The sequence below is a fragment of the Meleagris gallopavo genome, chromosome 12 (assembly GCF_905368555.1).
Source record: "Meleagris gallopavo chromosome 12, MGAL_WU_HG_1.1, whole genome shotgun sequence".
NCBI classification, from domain to species: Eukaryota; Metazoa; Chordata; class Aves; order Galliformes; family Phasianidae; genus Meleagris; species Meleagris gallopavo.
The window spans coordinates 18,508,076-18,529,498 of record NC_139415.1 but is presented as its reverse complement, the minus strand read 5'-3'; the positions used below and the strand labels follow the sequence as shown (position 1 = coordinate 18,529,498).

Sequence of the window (21,423 nt, the reverse complement as noted above, 5' to 3'; positions counted from 1 at the left end):
GGCACATGCAGCTTAACCTGCTTGTTAGTGACCTAGAAAACAAAGTGATCAGCTGTGACAAAGTTGCTGACAATACGATGTGGTCATAAGGATGAAGGCGCACTGGGGAAGCACCAAAAGATCTCAGGAGACTGAGTGCCAGAGCAATTCAATGCATGTAAACGTAACGTGATGCCTATGGAGACAGATGGACCAAGCTCGGTGTAAGCAGCAATGGGCTCTGAACGACCTTTCCCAACCCCAGAGCAGCTTCTGGCCCCTCGATAAACAGACACATGGAAATATCAGCTCAGTCACAGTCAAATACACAAGGTATTGTTAGAGATTATTCAAAAAGAAATAGAGAACACGATAAACCACTACTTGCTATATTAATCCCTGTTTTATCCAGATAGCTAAGTGTAGATGGCTTTGGTTGCCTCATCTTAAAAATACATAAATGTTAGAAGCGACAAGGTTCACAGAAGGATGACAAGTCATTCAGCAAAAGCTAAGACTTTTCAGCCTTGAAAACAGAGAACGCAGGGATGGACACGACAGCAGCCCGTAGAACCACGTGCAGTTTGAGCAGAGCGGACAGGGATCAGCTGTTCAGTCTCTTCAGTGACACAGAGGAGCGATCAGAGCATGAAGCTGGACAAGAACAGACTCCAAACAAAATGATAAGGGCCTCCATGCAGCAAAGCAGCAAAACAACAGAAATTGCCATCACAATGCCGGGAACAGATGCAGCGCATGCGTGCTCAGGAGCAACCTGTGTGAGCACTTGGGAAGGACTCATTCCAGCTCACCCAGCCTGCAGCCCCAGCAGGGTCACAGGGCTGAGCTGAAAAGAGCCAGAGACTGCGAGAGCCCTGCAGGGAGGTGGGACTTATCTCTCATGTTTGCCCCCTTGCTGGTCTTCACTATATTCACTTGTGGAAGCTGAAAGGAAACAAAACTGAGCTAAACGTACCCTCGGTCTCACACTCTTTCACTCGCCTTTGGAACACATCTCTATTTTTAGCTGTTTCCTCAGAGCTCCAAGTGACATTGTCAAGAGCTCTCATAAAAACGTTACCTCTCAACTGAAAGAGTCAGACCCTAACAGCAGAGGTAGAAGCGAAAATTATGAACTGTATGAAAACCTGGGTGTACTCCCTTTAGAAAAATATTATGTGAAGTACTTGTAATTCAAACTGACAACGAGCCTGATACTTGATTAAAAAAATTTGAAGCCCTGCCATCAAGTGGCCTCAGCAGATTCCCTGCTGAGATACTGCTAAACCAACATGGAACCTAAGGAAGAGAACAGCTTTGTTTCTGTACCACTGCTGAAGTTTCTCCGTTTTTCATTTTGGTGCAATGTATTTATAGGTGTGCTAACAACTCCATAGATAGCCCGAGTGCAGCCCTCCCCAACAGATTTTCAATAAGCTGAAAATCTACACAAATACTTGGACTCTTTGAAAGGCTCTTATTTTGCACCAGGGAAACAAGATACAACATCTGCACAAAAGTGAGATCATTTTATCAAGGGAGTCTCAAGAAACAGTATGAAGAATGAGTATACCAGAAAACATTCCCATCCGCACAACTTTTTCACAACTCACTTTTGCAGCTCAAATTACAGATCTTTACCTGAACCAAACGTATCATCCCTACCGGATTTGACATCTGCTTAGGTGTTTAAAAGTCAACAAATAAATAGCTGCACCTCTACCGAATTGCCAAGCTAAACCAAGTTTGCTGCTGTTTCCATCCTACGTTCTACTCTGCCTGCTAACTGGTGATGTTTCCAGTTGAAAAGCTGAATGGCTGCCTTATTAAGCACAAAGCCTGGTGTACCTGCCTCCAAATACCATCCCTCTGTCGTCACCTTTGCCTGAAGATTGTGACTCAGCTCTTGCCCAGCATAGATTCTGAGAACGTTTCCTATCTGTCTGCACATATGAGTTACAACCACAAGGGATGCGCCTTCGGAAAGTGAGGGAGCAGTAAGTAGAAGGTGCCCAGCTTTCAGCCTGCTTTATAACCATATATTTAATTGGAGTGGGTTTGGAGGAAAGAGCAGGGGAGCTTCACGTAGCAGCTTTCAGAACAAACAAGAACCTTCCTGAGCCTGCTGGTGAAGAGATGCCCAGCTCCTGCCGGCCACCTGCCACCACCTCCAACAGAAGACTGACCACTTTTGAAGTCCAGCTCTCCGAAGCAACTCTCATCTTTTCCAGAAGTATCAACGGATGGTCTCAGATTCAGCAGTGCACGTTTCTGAAGCTGGTAATGATTTGTTCCTACATTGCCGCTACCCATCCAGCACGCACAAGAGGACAGGTTCAGGCTCTTCGAAGGGGTACACAGCAGGGTGCAAGACAAAGAGCACAAGCTGAAACAAAAGGTTAGGACTGGATATGGAAAAGAAAAAAAAAAAAAGCCGTTTCCACCACAGGATGGTTAAGCAGTGAGAGAGATCGCCCACAGAGGTTACACAGTCTCCATCTCCAAGGGTTTAAAGGCTAGATGGGATAAAGCGCTGCCTAACCTGTTCTGACCTCACAGCTGAACCCACTCTGAGCAGGAGATGGACTGGGGACTGCTCGTGGCCACTCAACCCGAAGTACCATGCAATCTGTGGTCGGGATCAAGGAGGCAAGTAAGTGTGAAACTGAAAGCAACACTTAGAAAAGCTAACAGGAGAGTCCTTCTGAACTCTCAGCTTGATGAATTTAGCATGACAGATCAGACCCAGGCTGGAAACTGGGAGAGAGCACTCTTTGTATATACTATAAACACGTAAAACACGGTGAAGGAAACATCTACAGAGATAAAGAGCTGCTTCACAGCTTACCGCTCTGGAAAAGCAGCTGGTTGTGCATCGGCCCCAGAGCAGGGTAAAGACTAAAACTCACCTTTTCTTAATCTGTCTTGCTGTTAAAACAGACCTCTAGGATGGAATCTGGCAACTGAAGCGCTGCCTGCAGCCTGTGCAGCTCAGGTGGAAGCAGAACTCATACATGGCTAATAGCATACATCCAGGAAGCTCATTACCATTTCCTAAACAAAACCAGGGAACTTCACTACAGAGCAATCTTCAGTGATGCGCATAAACGAGTAACACCATCTCTGCATGCTAAGCAAACTCTAGCCTATCCACACAGCTTCATGCTCTATTTGCATTAAGCAATGGCTTTAAGATGCTCCTTTTCCATTACTTACCATGTCACTTCCTGTATAAGCCTCTCATAAATTGTTTCCTATAAAGGTCAAGCTTAGATTGACCCCTGGGTAGTTACACACTGGCTTTCCACTTCTTTCATGCTATACTCACCTTCTGCTTGCTCCTACTCTCCTTTAATTTTGGGATACAGCGCTTGTCTAGAGTGCTCTGGCATCCCTTCAGTACATGCTAACATAAGAGCAGGGATGCAGCACCTCCAATACCAACGGGAGACTAAGATTAAGCAAAGAGCTGAGAAATTCCTAAATCAGACATGGAAGCATCAGCAAAGGAAGAGGAGAAATGACAATAGAAAGCCCTGAACCACAGCACACAGAACAGCAGCACAGCGTTACCCGCTACGGAACATTCTGCAAGATTAGAATAAAGCTGGCTAAGTCGGTATGTCCCATCCCATGCACCCAAACTCCATATATTCTCATATGCAAAGGTTTAAGATCCTTTATTTTTTGTTGTAGCCCCAAAGTTTCTCATTTACTCCAAAACGGCCACGTTTTTGGCAATGACTTACAGCTGTTCAAAATAGCTTTGACAGCACTGAGTTAACTTACAGAAATAAACACCCTTCTGTAAGCTACTAGAGGTGCTTTCTTCTCCTCACACCCCCCACCATTTTTACTAGCAAAAGAATCTGCTCTTAAGAAATGCATTTAATTTCATGAACAGACTACCATTGAAGGTCCTACTTGCAATTTTTGCATTGTAAAATCCAATTCTCTCATTTCAAAAAGCCCAAACCAACACTCCGAGCACGTACTAGCTTACAAAGAGCTGGAATAGTGGCACAGCAACGGGACAAGCAGTACCTGAGCTTGCCTGAGAGGACTCCAAAGCTGCCAAGCACGTGTCCCAGCAGTCATCCAAACAATGATTTCCTTTTTCACTCCCCCTGAGAACAGAACAAACTTTTCTCCTCTCTATGCTACCCAGAGGTGAAGTTCCTGCTCACCAAGGACAGCATGAGCTAACTGCAGAATGCACACGGTACCTATCGCCAGCTTTTTAAACACAGAATCATGTTTGCATTCTTTACTCCTGGTTTTCTTAAGATTTTAATTTAGTTTTACGGAGGGCCATAAAGCAGGGTCTCCCACTTGAAAGAAAGGAGCACCTGTAGCATCTCATATCTGAGCAGAATTTTCTCAAGCGGAAGCACAGCAGCAAAAGTAAACAGTCAATGCTGAGACAACTCAATGTTGCAGGCAGAAAGGGGCCAAAGTGCCAAACACCAAATCACCCCCTAAGAGAAAATCTGCAAGCGATCCATCCATTTCCCAGCCACAAACCCTCTGGGACAACAGGTAATACGGAAGTCCACAAACTACCTTTTGAAAACACTGAGTCACAGCAAGGCAGGGACAGTTACCCCAAATTCAGCTGTTTTAGGTGAGACCCCAGTGCCAATGGAGCCCACGGCCCTGGGGCTCAGCTCCCACCAGCACAAGGTGACGAGTGCTGCTCCAGGGCCACGCAGCAGCCATGGAGAAAACTGGGGTATCTCTGAACAATTACAGGCAGCACTTGAGCCTCAAGTGTTTACAAGTTCTGTTTTGTTTTCCACTGTAACAGCGCTAAAGAGAAAAATGATCAGATGTTGACTTCTACAAGAACAGATTACAGGAAATAAAATCCGTCATGCCAAACACATTAGTGACAAGTCCACACTTATCTCTGCGCTCTGCATAAGCACAGGTCAGACTATAAACCATATCCATCATCTCCATCCCCATAAATAACTCCGCTATCTGAAGAAATCTTAACTGCCCCAATCCAGCTCCAAGGGATGCTTTTAAGTATCCCTCGTGCACCTGATCCACAGCCATTCCCACCAGCAGCCTGCAGCCCTGAGCACTCCCCTACCCAGCTGGGCTTGGCTCTCATTCCTGGAGAATACAGCTACATTAGGTGCCTCTGCCCCCGCCCATCTCTTCCCATCTAAGCTTTTTAACTGTGATTGCTAAATCTCTCTGTAACCAAAACAGAGATATTTGGAGCAACCGACGGTTATCCTCTCCCCCTTCTCACAAGCGGCAATAAATACAAACTTCATTTGCACAGCCCACAAACACTTCCAGGATGGCCCCTGGCGTCTGGGAGGGGTTTTTACTGGAAATGTGCTGACACTGTATTTACGTGTACACAACAAGCAATCTGTCCTTATCGGCCATAAAGAAGTGTTACGGATTGGGATTTTGACAGCTCAACAGTGATGCTCAGCCGCCAATTTTATCCATCTGACACCTGCAACGCCAATGCTGAAGAGAAAACCTGAGAAGTGATACCTAGACCACAGCACAGCGATACTGACACACACCAAATTACTGGCATGAAAATAACGTAATCCAGGACTCACTTCACAATGAAAAGTGGATTATATTGCCTTTAATCGCAGAAACACGCAACCCCAGTAAAAGGATTAAGCAAAAATTGCTCATAATACAGAAGAGTAAAATTCTAATTGAATACCAAAATAGGTAGCTTATGCTTATTAGCATCGACAACGCAACTTAACAACCACATTTCCACACCAGAGATCCATTTGTCACTGATAGCACCGCCACCTGAAAGCCGTGCTGCCAGCCTCTCCCCCCAAAACTCCGCTTCCCCATATTTAGGGGAGGGGTATTTCCCCACTGCATGCTCTTAAATGGCTTGTTTTCATCACCATTGTGTGGAAATGCTATTATGATTTTTCATTCAAACTCTTGGCTCACTTTTTTTTTTTTTTATAATGGTATAAATTGTGTCTAACAAGAAACACACCAGGGATCTCTTCAATCCCCAAAGGCACTTTCTTAAAAGGAGAGAGAACAAAGGAGAAAACCTCCCAGCATGTGCTTACCAAACCAGCTTCTTAGGACAGTATCAAGAATGACAATACTAGAACATAAGCTTTTCTTTTTCATTCTTTGATCCATGTATAATTGAATTGATTATTGCAAATTGTGTAATGATTTCCAAAAGACTTGAGTAGAAGGCAAAGATCACAACAGTCTAATAACCAATTTAAAGAGATGTAAGAAATATTGAAGGAAAGATTTAATCACTCAAGTATACTCCTTCCAATTAGAAAGAGCTTTAAATAGCTTACCTTGAGATAAATTACAGTCTGTATGCAATTATACAGGAATAGTAATTAAGATCAGGAAAATTCACGTATGTCTCAACCTCCAGAGTTAGGGAGGTAATCTGCAGAACAGACTTTCCAGTTACCTTGTTTCACCAACAGAAATAAAAACATATTGGTTCAATTTATCCAGAACTTGGAAAGTACCGAAGAATTCAGTAACCTTACAAGGCTACGATCTGCAAAGTAGGTTTGATCTTATCTGATTATTTTTCTTTCAATAGGACAAACATTCTCTAATGGGGCACAAGACTGAAATACTCTTGATCCTGGTAAGAAAATACATCACAGGAAAGGTTATTTCATGACTTAACATTATGTGAAAAATTACAGCAAGCAAGATGACCGCTGTTTCTCTTAAGGAAGCAAGTTCTTTTATTTTACTTGGGGCATCTGGCAATACCCCATGCCGTATCACATTCCCCAATTTAAATGTGTGTACGTTACCCGCACATAACCCCGTGGTTCTTTGCACAGGAAGGCAAGAAAGTTTTAGAGAAAGAAAAACTCTGACAAACTTCACCCCGCACGGGCAAGCCAGACACTGCCAATTATTACATTTGATTTTAGCTTTAAAGGTCACTAGATCTGAAATCAATGCCACTTCCTAATTAATCAGAGGAGAAACGTGGAAAAATTTCACCCAAGAAAATTAAAGTAATAAAAAGAAGTCTGTGTTCATTCCTCAAATAGCAGAGTCTCGATCACAAACCCTCCCCTTAGTTTTCTTTAAGCTTTACAAAAAGAGCAAACATAAAAGCTTGCTTTCTAGGGATGTACATCTGCATGAAAACATTCCCTGCACCAAACCTGACAGAGCAGCTTTCTGTTAGCCTCCTTTTTTCAAGGATCACTCACCCTACCCAATACCCAATAACAGAGCCAGGCTGCTCCTGGAAAACCCAGGACATGATAGACATGACCACGAGCAGAACTTCCATGCTTCCATGTTTTTCTCTCCCTCCCAGAGAGCAGCACCCACCCACCTCTTTTTTTTGTATATCCTAGAGGAAAAAAAAAAAAAAAAAAGCAGTCAAGCCCCTCCAATGTTGAAGTCTTCAAAGCATGAATGTATGAAGGTTTTTTCTTCCATAAACTGCCAAGTCCTCACAGCCACCAAAACCAGCCAACTTCTCACAGACCGCAGAGTTTCCATCCTAAGTCCCAGCCTGCAAGTACCACTAAATATCCTGAGCCGAGAAGTGAAATTGAAAATAAACCAGTCAGATTGACATTTACCCTTCAAGTCCCTGAGGTAGCAACAGTACTTTAAAGGAAAAAAAAAAAAATAAAATCATAATTTCTCAGCACTGGTACTCAAGAAGCAGCATTCAGACAGAGATCGATGAAGAAGTCAGGGATGACAAGTGGGCACAAATACAGTTCTGCACGAGCTGTGGCTGTAATGCTGCAGACACCAGGACAGGGCGTTCAGCAGGCAGGTCTCAAAGCTCTCAGGATCAATACATCGTCACTTTTCATAGGGAAAATGTGCCTTTTAGCACTGCCTCTGGACCACCACTCTGCCATCTCAACACACACTGTAAAAACTTTATTCCCTCATTGCACTCAAGTCAGATGCTTATAAAGGCATCACCACGTGCACCCAGCCCAGCACCAAAAGCTGCAGAGCCAGGAACCTGCTCACATTCGCCATGCAGAGATTAACAGAAGTTTAACGCTGGAATCAAACCTCAATCCTTTAGCTCATTACATGGAAGGATAATTTGGGGGGAAAAAGTCTTGAGGGCAACACAGCTCAAGCAAGACAGCTTAAAAACAAAGGACAGCAGTGAACTGAAGGGAATGGGATCTGGCAAGCACAGAGCCCAGACTTTGGGGCACACACACAGCGCCTGCACTGTCAGCCCCTAAAAATGAAAGCACAGGAAACCGCTGCGTGCAGAAAACCGAGGGCTCCTCGGAAAGACAACAAGTTTCCCCGGTCACGCTCTGTAAATCTCAAGTTCCTGTCATATTCGACGCACTCCTGATTCGTACGGCTCTCGTGATGCAAAGTACAGAGCGTGGAAGCGAAGCCCTCCTGCTAAGAGCCCTGTGACAGCCGCAGCCAAACTCTCAAACTTTCCAGCTCGCTGCCACACACAGCTCACACCCCCAGCTCGCCAACGCGAAACGATCGCAAAGTTCCGTCGGCTTTTTCTTTAATTTCTCAGCATGGATTCCCTGACACCCCCCACCGCCCCAACCCCTGACGGCCTCATCCCGCTGGGCCTCAGCTCAGCACCGCACCGCAGCCCGGCTCGCTCCCCACCCCCGAGGAGTTAAAGAAGAAATAACTTCGCTGACAGAGGGAAGGGCCGGGGAAGGGCTGTGTGGGGGGGCTGCCAACGCCTCCTAACGGCCCCCGTGGCCGAGCGGGGGGGGCCCGGCCGCCTGTCAGCCCCGGACGGAGCCGTGCCACTGGGCTCGGCCCCCGGCCCCGAGCGGAGCGTTCCGTACCCGCCCCGGAGATCTCAGGGCGGCTCAACCGCTGCCCCCCCCCCCGCCCCGGGCTGCTCCCCACGCCTGGGGGGGCACTGCCCGGCGGGGAGAGCTCCGCTCCGCCGCCCGCCCCGCTCCGTCCCTCAGCCCTCAAATGAAGGCGGCCCCGCGGAGTCACCACGCAGCACCTCGCTTCGCCCCGCAGCGCTGAGAGGAGCGCGGCCCCGAGCGGCGTCGCGGAGGGAATTGGAGCTGCGCTTTACCTTTAGTTCCGCACTGTCCGCCATCTTGCAACTCCGGGCGCAGGCGCAGTGAACCCCGCCGGGACACCGCCCCCCCCACCGCCCCCTCCCGCCCGCACGCAGCGCGCAGCGTTTGAATCGCGGCGCCATTTTGTCCCTCCCCTGTGCTCCTTCAGGGATCTCTCTCTCTTTCCCTCTCCCCCTCCACACGCGGGGTTGGGGGATCCCGCATTTCTTTCTCCGTACGCACGCATTGCTGCGGGATCGTTCCCGAGCCCTGAGTGCGAAAAGTTTCCCCTGTGACGACGCGGCCCACTTTCATTGCTCCTCCAAGGGAATGGGGCACTGGGAGAGCCACTCTCCTCAGCGGGGCTCTGAGGGGGGAACGCTGGGCCCACCCTGGGGCGGCGGCGGGGGAACGGTGGACACACATTCCTACAGCAATAAGTTGATTAAAACTGGAATTTGCCACTCTGCTTCTTATTCCTTGTAATTACTGATCGCTGTCACACTTTTTCCACTTGGCCTTTACTTCCAGCACGCGAGGTGGAAAAATGGTCTTGGGCGCAAAGGTCAATATTGTACATCCTTTTAAGTGAGACCAAATTTGCCCGTTTTCCGCAGCTTCCATAAAATTCATCATCATACATTCAGAAAGCACTTACATTATCTGCGTTGCGAGATAGAAAAGCATTAATACCTCCACTCTGCGGATGGAGGAAAGCATGCTTGAGGCCACACGGGGAATCGATGGTAAAGAGATTACTACTCGTGATTATTTCTGAATTATAATTTATGTCTCCCATGTGACCTGGGTAGTTAGCCACAATTTAAAATTAGGCAGTTTCCATTGAGGGGAAAATGTGATAGCGGTATCAAATATCTCCTACTAAGTAGCTTTTTGATACCATCCTGTTGGCGGTGAGAATATACATGAAGTCCTGTTTTCTGAACAACAGAAAGCAACCTCCTTCCTTTACAAACGTTTTGTTTCCAAGTGTTTCATCCAGAAGCATTCCCCAGCTTGGTCTCAGGACCAGAATGGCAGAAAAAGCTTAGGAGCATCTTTGGACTCCTCTGTGTCAGCCCGCTCCATGCTCCTGGTCACGGATATATCCCGTTTCTCTTGCAGGTACACCAAACATCCACTGTTCTCATTGATTTCGCTTACCATTGAGCACTGGCATATCGACTGAAGCATTCAGAAAATGAGCAATGAAAAAGGCTGATAAGTAGCAGATACTCTGGCTTAATGCTGCATGTAATGCAAAGTCTGAAGGCTGGTTTGGGGAGGGGGCAGGGTGCTAGGCAAGATGTCTAAAAAAGCAAAAGTCAGATGACTACCCATTACACCCACATGTACCATAATTAGCTGATCTATTTCAGTGGTCTGAACCAGCCCATGTTAGAATATTTCATTTTGACTGATTGAATATGTTTAATAAACATAATCTTCTTATGATCTATTGGTTTGTGTCTAACATAAAGAATTTGACAAAAAGATCTATGATCATGAAGGCGAATCCTCATTTGTTTTTTTTTTTCTTTTTTTTCTTTTTTTTCTCCTGAAAGAAGCTTGCTGCACAGCAAACAGTTCTTCCTCTACTTTTTCACTTCCTACCAAATTCAGTGGGATGTGGACATGTGTTTAAGTGCTTTGCTAAATCATGGCATAGTGCTATCAAACCTGACACATGGCCATAAACCACAGTGTCCTCTTTCAAAACTTGCTCTAAATAAAATAGGCTATGTCTTCAGATACGTTAAAATAAAGGAGCAAGCTAAATGAGAGGATACCGACAATTCCATTCAAAATGGTTCTCCCTAAATGCTGTATTTTTTGCAATGCAAAACACAGACCCTCCGTTTTTCAGTTTAGACTTTTGATAGTCACTTTTTTGTAATGTGCTATATACTTTAGCTTGAAGAAGGAACTCACTTAATGTGAAAAACAATCTGTGCTTCTATTTTTAGACAATTATTTACATGTAATGAAATTTTGTTCCTCTCTGCTCCTGAGACTTAAATGAGGGTTTCTTTGCCAAGAAAAACTTTGTCAACAGACAGCGATTTTCAGAGATGCTCCCAGTTGCTCCAGTTCTGCTGCAGTTCCGTCGGTGATAGCAACACTCAGATCCCCCACAATTCTGTCATTTCAGCAGTGCACCTAAGCTGCACCAGAGCAGGTGAGAACACCTCCAAAACAGCCTCCCAGTTGTCAGTAACCTCTTTTCCTAAGCAAAAAACTCAGTATTTTTTTTCTTTTAACACTTCCCCCAACGAAGGAGGAGAAGAGATAAAAATAAAGATCAAGGGTTTTCCTGAAACTTTCAAAGCTTTGGTATTTTCAATTCCCAATTTTCAAAAGTTCATTTCCCCTTTTTTTTGCTGGATTGCAATAAAATAAATGGCTGCCAGAATCTACCTTCTACCCTAATTTCTTCCATTTTTCTATGTCGTAACCTCCCAGAAAGCCTACCATGTCAAATAACTCACTTTCTGAAAACCGTGTTCAGACACAGTAACATTTTTATACAGATATGCAGTTTTTCTACTGACATGTTGTTTTCATTAGCCTGAATCTCCAAGACCTTCCTCTTTTTCTAACAGTGCAAACTTGCTTTCTGCTCCAAGTCGTGGAGGTTGCATTTTTGTCCTGAATTTTAAGTCATTTAAAGAGAGGTTCTAAATGTCTCTCTTTCTTAATATTAAAACATGATCAGACCATTAAAAACATCTTTTATTCCCAAGATTGTTGGAGGTGAAAGAACCGTTTAGATGTGTCACTGAAATGGACATTTCTGGCAGAAAAAAAAAGTTGCAGAAATACATTTTGGTGGAAATTACTTGATTACATGCAAAGGAAATTTTGGAATCGAGTAGCCAGCACGTCAAATGATTAAATAAATTCTTTTAATTCTTTATATACAACGTGCATGGAATTTCTCCGCATGCTATACAATAAGTTCAGCAATGTAAAGTAACTGAAACTCGGCTGGTGCACACGTCTCCTCTGAATTCACATCTAAGTGCAATGTTATATTACCACCATCTCAAATTAGGCCCAAAATAAGGGCTGGTACTTATTTAGGAAAGTGTTCATTACATCACCGGTGCCCACGTTATTAAAATGCGCAGAGAGCTAGCCACTTCAAATCCTAAATTAGGAAAAAAATCTGAACTGCTCTGTTAAGGTTACCTGTTTTATGTCCTCAGGCCTGCTGATAGAGCAAAGTTATTGCAGGATGGAAAGCACATGTAAATGAGTTACTATCATCTTTAATTACATATGCAGCGTTACAGTGTGACACATACAAGCCTCATCTGCATATTTCCTGTTTTTTCAGTTCCTAAATATCAACTTGCCTTTTTACTGTACACATACGAGTGCATTTTACAAGCACTCAAAGCCTGCCTTGGCCTCTCTACAAACTCTTTTTCCATTGCAATTTTGAGTTTAATCTTTCAAAATTTCTAATTGTCCTCTCTGATACTTGCATGCCCTGTATATTGTATTCCCAGGCTGGAGTTACGGATGCCAAGCCAAGCTTGGCTCCCCGTGTGCTTTGCTGCCATACAAAGCACTGCAGCTGCAGGACAATGGCAATAAGCACACAATTAGCCCATTCTTTCAAACTATTTGCTTAGCCTTTTCCGCCCTACTATCAATGGGCGATATCTGCTGGCTCACAGCACCCTGCTAATTCTTAAGGCCTGCCCTCTGGAGTTAAGCTATTCTATATATGCACTGTGTCAAAATTAAGTATTGGTGATGTCAAATAGTTTTATAGGTTTTCAGTGAGGATGGACAGGACAGGGTCTTCCTGCAATTCCCCAGGAGAAAAGATTCCTTCCTGCCCAAACCCTTTAGGTCTAACTGCTTCATAAAGCAAGGTGCGGAAAGAAAAATAGAGGCTGGATGACCACTGCTGCAGCGCGTTCACGTGAAAAACGCATTCGTGCAGCCTTGCTGACATTTTGGAACAGGCTGCCCAGGGAGATGGTGGACTCATCATCCTTGGAGGTGTTCATGGATGTAGCACTGAGGGACGTAGTTAGTGAGCATGCTGGGGATGAGCTGACTGTTGGACTACATGATCTTGGAGGTCTTTTCCAACCGTAATGATTCTGTGGTTGAAAACTCGATTGCACTGGATGATGTTGTGCCATAGGAGAGCTGCTTTCTGTATGAGATGGGGCACACACATTACACGCTGTCCTAGCTAAGAAGGCGACCGCGTCCTACCTTCCCAACAAATCCTTAAACCAGCAGTGGTTTAACTTACCCAAAGGCAACTCCTGTAAATTTTATCTCAGAAAAATCTGCCCCCAAGGACTGAATGTGTGTACATTTGCTCACCTTTCTCTGGTGAGAAAATGTATTTGAATGTTCATCTTCTTTTTTCCTCTTTCTTCCTTTCCTTTCTTTTTCTCTTCTTTTTCTTCCAAGAATGCTAGAATAAATGGTCATTCTTGAGATATTCATCTACACTTGCAAAAGCATTTCCTTTGGCTGAGCTGAATTCAGATTTTGTCAACAAAATTCCACCTCGCTGAGTCACTATTGTGATTTTTCCCCATTAGCACCCATTTTCACAGCACGTAGATGAGGAACAAGGAGCAGAAAGCACTGCGGCTGGTTCACCTTCAGCCATGGAGTGTGCCGTGCGGTGCCACAGCCAAGTCCTCTCCAGGCCAAAGACAATCCAAACCCAAAGACTGGAAGCTGCAGAAATTAACTTCTGCTTCCACATACCTTCAGAGAGGTGAGGCGGGTTTGTAATAAACCATGCAGACTTGCAGCACCAACAAAACCAAGTTTTTAGTTTTAGACAAATTCTTCCATTTTGATTACAAGTGATTCTAAGTAAGACTGCAAGCCCTCATCACTCAAGAGGTTAAGTTCTACAGATACCAAATAGTTCCTAATAAGGAAAGTTCTGTGGCAGAGAAAAAGAATTAAAAAGCTCAAGGTACTGCATTTTCCAGAACTTCGAGAGTAAATCCCTGTTACAACGCTACGTCTCTCCCCCTCTCTTTGCTCTCCCACTGCACTGTACACGTGAAATGCGGCACTTCCACACAGTCCTGTTTTGTAACAATTTTGCACAGGGCATCGGTCACAGGCAGCGATCTGGAAAAAGATAGAGGCAAGCTACAGTCTGAGCCTCTTTGCTCCCCGCATCATAGCATTTTCCAGTTCTATTGCCCCCATAAGACCACGCAGGGAAGTAACACAGCACGGGAGCAGATTTTGCTTCTGTTCTGCAGTCCTTCAGCTCTGATGTTGTCTAATGAGGTTGGGAGAGAGCTGAGGAGACGTCAGCAGCCAGCCTCCACCCACTGCGTGGAGATGCTATCTCATACCAAGCACTCATGTCTTTTTTTTTTTTTTTTTTACCTAATCTCAATTTTTTAAAGAATCACTTTAGTCCTGGGAACACTGTAAATAAAGCTGAGCTCGAGCAGCAAGCACAGTTCTTTTCAGCTGGCTCTTAGGAAAACAAGAAAGCTAATTATACTATAGTAATTACCTGAAAATTATATGTATGTTGTTTTTCCACCAGTCGATACTGCTATTTTTGAACTTTGCATTGTTCTCATGGATTGCTGGAGTCATGCTGTCTCCAAACGGTCTTCATGTCTCATCATTAGCTTAGCCTCTGCTTTGGAAAGAGTTTTAGGAGTTCAGCTGCAGCACATGCTCTTTAGCCCAGATCTTTTGTGCTCGGCTGCACTCTCCTCGGCACATCCTCAGCTGTGTTATATCTGAGAAAACATTTCCATTTTAACAGCCTTTTGAGAATGGATGCTGAGATTCTGCCTCCGCAATAGGGCTTCAGTTTGCTTCATCTCCTGCCCCGGGTGTGGCACGTTGTTGTCGTCTGTTTTTTGTTTTAAGGGCAGTCCATAAAAGCACCTGACGAGCGAAGGCACCGCACAGGTGAGTGTCACACCACACTCCCACAAAGGGAATGCTGTCTAGCAGCAAGGACAGGAGAATGGGAAATCAGGAATTTTTGGATCGTTCCCAAACAGATTCCTGCCATACTAGCTGCCTTTGACCACGTCATGGAGTAAAACACACTGCTTTATGCAATGGGGATGATGATAGTAAGAGGTATCTCCCTGGACTGTTGGAAGGAAATTTATTAGCGTTTGGAAAGTACTTTGAGATTCTTGGATGAAAGATGGTGGAGCTGGAATGCTGGCAACATTAAAATGAGTTGGAGTCATCTTAATATTTATTGCATCCAGTGCTTTCATCTTCAAAGCTCTTTACTAGCGTCAGTGAATTAACAAAGAAAAATATTAATGAATATCATATTTACCCATAAAATTATTCTCCCAGAGCATATATAAATAGAAAAATTTAAGCATCAGCTCCAGTATAGTGCATTAAATCCCAGTGGTGCTGTCCATAGCAAGCCTACTTAGAACTGTGAGTTATTGGTTTGTGCTTTTAATGAGGATAATTGGACCCTAGGCCTAATCCAACAGCACTGGAGTCACTGGGAGTTTATCACTGATTTCCAGGGGCCAAAATCAAGGCTGCTAAAGAAGAGGGAGAGCAGCGCTTAGGGAACAGCTCTGCTGTGCCAGGGTGCTCACGTAGGGCTGCAGTGAGGGAGGGATGGCGTCTCATGCTGCCCAACATATTTCGTGTTGAAATAGGGTTTGTTGGGTCTTCAGAATAAGCTGCAGAGAACTCAGAAACATATTTTACCACCAGGAGTGAGACACAGCAGCCCTAGATATGCACTGCTCGATATATAAAACTCAGGGCATCCCAGACTAAACTACCCAAACGTTGCTTGCAAGGAACTGCAGACTTGTTTTTTCCCCAGGTACATTCTTACTGGCACAGACATCACTATCACATCACACAGGGAAATGCAGCCCAGCAGTTTACTGAAAACCAGTAAAGAAGGCAGTCCTTCCAAGTGCATTATCTGCATTGATTTCAAACCAGTGCTCGGAGAACAGCGAGGGCCATTCCCCTCTGCGTTTCATTTCCCAGCCACCTTCCCCAGCTCAGCTTCTTCAGCTATAAAGATAAATAAAACCAGAGAATAAGCATTCTGCTCTTACTCTGTCCCCGTTTTGTTTAAATTAAGCACACTTCCATGGGTCTCCTTTATTTCAGACAGCACAGAGTCCGTGGGATGACGTGCTCGGATACATTCCAGAACATAATGGGCTATCATAGATTTTTTAAAAATCCATGGTTCACTCCATAGACTCTGAAGGTCATTTTAGGCAGCCCATCAGCGTTCAATAGAAATCTTTCTGTTCGGAGTGTTTTCTGCACACCGATAAGAAATATGCAGTTGCCAGATGTGCTTCCCACAAAACCAAAGCAGTTCTGTTTTCTCCCCGTTCAGTGTGAAAAAACACATTATGTGTGAAGCGTTCTGCAGCCCAGCCTCGTCCAGGTTCTGCTGCTGTTCCTTCAGAGCTGGCTGAGGGCTTCACAGCTATTCACAGATTGTATTGTCCCAGTTAATCTGCAACACAACGACTTGCAGGCAAAGCTTCAAATATGTCCAGGTCTGGATAGAAATCAAATGTTACCCTTGGGAAATATGCTTATTATTAGCATTAGGCATAGCTCTTGGTTTACCTCCAATAACTCTGCTGAATTACCTGGGGTTTGTTACCATTTCTTTGTGTGTCTATATAGCATGGTGGGGCAGACACTTTTTCAGCAGTTACTGTTTCTATACTGCCAGAAGAGTCTATAAGAGCTAATTATTTCGCACAACCCCCAACACACAGCAAAGGATCGGCTAACAGAATCGCTCCTGCTGTGTGCTCCTGAGCCAGCACGGTCAGATGCAGGTAGCAGTGCCTGTAGGACAGACAAACAGCCTGTGCAGGAGGCAGGATTTCTACGGACAAACTGCATTTTAATGACAGGCAGGACTGACAAGCAGCCAAGGCCTTTTTCTCACCATGTGATCTTTTCATAATCCTCAATTTCTCTTTTAGATCAACAGGTTCCTCTTTATTTGTCATTGTCAGCCCCCAGCACAAAGAGCCTTTTGTCTACAGCTCTGACCCGAACACAAGATTTTTTGTCCATTCTCGGCCATATGCTTTCTGATGGACTAATGGGTTTCCGAGCTATAGAACAGAACCTTGACCCCAGAATGGGACATGGTTATGTGACAACATCGCTGTGTTTTGACATCGTAACTTATCCCACGCGGCTCCACCGACACCAAAGCACTCCAAGTAGGAACAACCCAAACCAGCCAAATCCACGGCACCAGCACCCCGTGACAGAGGCAGCACACATTGCATTAGGAACTGAGCAAGCCACAAGGCTCAGAGTCCCACCACAGCTTCCTCGTGCTGTGCTCCCTCTGCCCTGGTACAGACAGACTGCAATAGAACGCCATGTTGTGGCCATGCAGGAAAGGCATTGCTAAGAAACAACCAGCAGTAAGGCAAAAGTTAGTTTTCTCAGTTTCTTGCAGCACATCCCGTGTTGCAATCAGCCCACCTGATGAAGCAGGGTGCAGAAAGCTGCCGACGGTCGGTGTGAAACTTGCTGCTAACATTCTGCAGCTGAACACAGGATGAAAGGAGCCCATGCCCTTTGGCTGGCACTTGCTCCCGACTGTCACAGAAACCCTTTTGTTTTGCACTAAGAGCAGTGCCGGAGCCACATTCCTACCTGTCTCCCTCAGGGCGTGCCTGTGCCCACTCTCTCACATCAATAATATGGGTTTTACTCAAGGTAGAGCTGTTCCAGAGCTCTAAGGGTGTCTTCTTGAGAGACACAATGGGTGCTGGTTGAAGGGAACCTGCTCTCTCCTAAGTACTCTTTAATTCCTTTCCCCATACCATTTTCCCCCAAAATGTTTGTACTTAAATGTCCCCCACAGACAGGGGTGCATGAGACCCATTCTGCTTGAGGGCCACTTCCCCATACATTTAGTAGAGCTCACGGGGTTCTGAGAGCTGAGCCTCAGAATGCAGGAGCTGCAGGGCAGGGAGGGGTGGCAGAGAGCCCCTTATCTCCCCATCCCTTATCAGAACCCCCAGCTGTCCCACTACAGCAGCAGAGAGGAGGGGAGGAGAACAGACAGCTCAAAACCAGAGACAAATATCAGCATCTCACCCTGCAAGGTGCTGCGTGCTTCCAGCCAGACCAGAGATCTGTCCTTTTCCCTAGCATTCCTCAGTGATTTCCCTATGGTAAGGAATAAATGGATGGATTTAGCATTAGGCCTAAAAAGCAGAGTTGCACAAGATCCTTTCAGTTTGATGCCTCCAGCCGAACACTTTCAAAACAGTCACTTCCTTCTTTCTGTTGAAATTTCCCTTTTTTATGTCAGCAGCCTTTAGCTGGAAGGCCTTGTATCTATTAAAGAAAAATAAAAAATCAGCTGTTAATACCATTTTTTTCCTATTTTCATTCAAAACATCCTGTTTTCTTCCATCCAGAACAAAAATTCTTCAGACAATACTAAGAGCTAATGGCACATCTCAGCCAGCCATGCTCCTGGGCCATCCTGGAGCAGAGCTAGGGCTGGGTTTCATGAAGCATGGTTATTATGGAGCTGTTGTCTCCACGGAGCCAGAACATGAGCTGATGTAGAAAACCATCTATACACAATGCTAATAGCCAGAAATAGGATTAAAATATATATATCAACCAACCAACCCCCACCCACAACCATTGCCTTCTTGCTTGTGCAGCAGCAACGGAGCATTGCTTTGCTGCTAAAAGCTCTGGGTCTGGTTTTAGGGGCTGGAGCAGCAGCTTGCCCGTATTCAGGGCACTGCGTACCACAACAAACAGGAGTCCATCTTCTGAGCCTGCTGCTCTTATCAGGAGCCGCAGTGCATGCAGATGCAGCTCTGATTAGAGCCTGCAGCCCCTTATCGGCTGTGCAGCCCCACAGCCTGGGACCTTTTGGGAAACCCACGGGGCTGGCAATAGGATGGAGGCCAGGAGCTGGGCTCCACTCAGCACTGGTGCTGTGGGGACACCAAGCTTTGCCTTGTGCTGCTTCAGGGCCTTACACAAACAGCAGCTCGGTGAGGGAACGTCCATTCCTGAAAATATGGAGACCCAGGCGAGCTCAGATTCATTGAGCTGCTCTGCCACCAGGACACAGCTCAGCGTCGTGTCCCACACAGCAGCAGAAGCCCCACAGGCAAAGCTGGGCACCCCATTTCCGTGACTGGAGCTCACAGCTCTCCATACAAGACCCCATTTGCACTTGCAGCTTTTCTGCTTTTCTTTCAAATACTTCCCTGCCTGTGGACACTTTGAAGAAAGAAAATGAAAGAATGAATTTAAATCAACTCCATTGTTTTCACTAAACCCAACTACAGAACGGGATCAGACCGTAGCTGCAATTTGCCACATCTGTTCTTTTTATGCATTGTTTTAACGCCAAGAATTTCATAAAAGGTGTTACGTAACTTCACATTGTATCACATATTCAGCATGTTTCCACTATCAGGAGCCCACGTGAGCACTTCAGTGGTGATCTTGCCCTGAGTTTTCCCATCCGTCTGTCGGCTCAGCCACAAAGGTGGGCCGTGGTTGGGTTCTCCTCCCTTCCCCTACAACTGTACAGCCACTTACTGGCCAAGCTCCTTTGTGACCTGTGCAGCATGGATCACTTCTGCATTTGCTCACAGAACAGCGTACATTGTTTGCATCCTCTGCACTGCTCAACAGAACAAGGAGGTTATATGGATGGCCGTGGTTACGTATAACCAGGCCATCTGAACTCAAGACAATAATGGGTCCATTGTTTGCAAAACACTGCAAGACAGGCATTAAAAAACACATTTGCACCGAAAGCTGCTGATGAACAGTTGGATGCAGGAGTGGAAATAATGGTAGAAGGCAATTTCGGTGATTATTAAGTGATTGTAAAGCTGCCTTACGACACTCTCCCTGCATTGAGTGCGACCCATCCACCTGCGAGCAGGAGCTCAGGGCTGGCAGAGCTGTGCACGAGGGGATGTGGTCTGTGCTGCAGTGCAGGTGAACTGTTGAGCACTTTGGAAATTTCCAGCCTGGCACTGCTTCCCATGCAAAGCTCCATCCCGTTCTCCTGGGTCGGATATTCTGCACGCAGATCCTAATTTGGACTGCGGCTCTGGAAAACTTGATTAGAGCTGTGAAAATGGAATTTTTATTAGGGAGAGCTGAGCTTTTGCCAAGGTTTATTTTTCAAGGGAGTAGGACCTAATCCTCGAAGTCGTTCCAGGGCTGTGCTATTCTGGATGCCCTCGTGATGGTTTATGGCAATTACGCAGCCAGACCTGGCCCGACGGGTAATGTTTGCTTTGGACAAGTTGCTGCAGATGGCAAGCGACTTCAAATGTACTTTTCAGCCCAGCACGGGCATCACTGAAAATGCATTTTTTCCTACGCTGTTTCTTTTTTTCTTTTTTTCATTTTACACATATTACTGCAGTGCCAAATCCGCACTACCTAAAAAACATTTAAAGAGAATACAGAACAACGTACGGGTGCTGGGACAGCAGCCTGCTGGGTGCAATCATTGCATAGATAAGCGATGCCAGGAGATCAGTTTCTGCCCAATCAAACCTGAGCTTCTGTTTAGGTGATGCTTTTCAGGGAGCAGCATGGGAACCCACAAGGCTCAGAGCTGCCCTCCGAAGGGGCTTCACCCCTCCCAGCAAGCAGCAGCCAGACGAAACCAAGCTGTAAATCCAGGAATGCATGGGAAAGGAGCAAATTAAGACGTGCTATACTTGGCAGGTTGCTTTGCAAGCGTAGCACTTGGGAAAGGTGACATTAACAGCCCCAGCAGCTGAAGGCTGCCTGCTTCCAGAGCTGGGGCAGCAGAAGCAAAGGATTCCCAGAAAACACTCCTTCCTCTCCTTCCTCCTCGGGCGCAGGAGCTGCGGTGGCACAGCCCATTGCTCACAGGTAGCAATTAGCACCGATTCATAGCAATGGCAGAGGGATGGCTGTGGGCAGTCGGACTGCAGGGACATCACTGCTGCCCCAGCGCTGAGGCTGAGGAGCAGCTCTCTGCCAAACGCCCGCACGGTGGCAACAGAGGCTCAGTTCCGCAGGAAAATAATGAGAGTTCATTTGTTAGTGTCAAATTCCACCGCTGGATGTGCGTGCCCAGCTCGTAGTGAGAGCCCTGCTTTGAAGCGGGGGCCGGTGGCACCAGGTGCAAAATATCTGGGAGGAGAGCATGCAGAGCCGGGGCCACAGCTTCGTTAGGAGCTGGGAAGAGATGAATGGAAGGAGATTTGAGCATAAAAAGATGATAGCAAAGGGGGAGAGAATAGGGGGGAGAAAGCTGTGGTGATCACCTAGCTACATGTGCATAAACGTGGGATTTATGCAACTGCACACCATCCTCTCAGCCATGCCA

The 21,423-nt window shown here is 45.8% G+C and overlaps 1 protein-coding gene across 3 annotated transcripts in view; it reads right to left on the bottom strand.

Moving 5' to 3' along the window:
- The window catches only part of PIAS1 (protein inhibitor of activated STAT 1), a 51,827-nt gene extending 42,646 nt beyond the window's left edge, over window positions 1–9,181 (bottom strand). For 2 of the 3 annotated variants that reach the window (XR_002119087.3, XM_085234258.1), the window contains exon 1: window positions 9,053–9,181. Coding sequence is in view for 2 of the 3 variants with exons in the window: in XM_085234258.1 (XP_085090384.1) it covers window positions 9,053–9,181 (129 nt within the window). In the remaining variant the exon portion in view is untranslated. Of the gene's footprint in view, window positions 1–8,977 lie in introns of all 3 variants that reach the window. The other variant, XM_085234259.1, reaches the window with a different exon arrangement.
- Window positions 9,182–21,423: the final 12,242 nt, after the last annotated feature.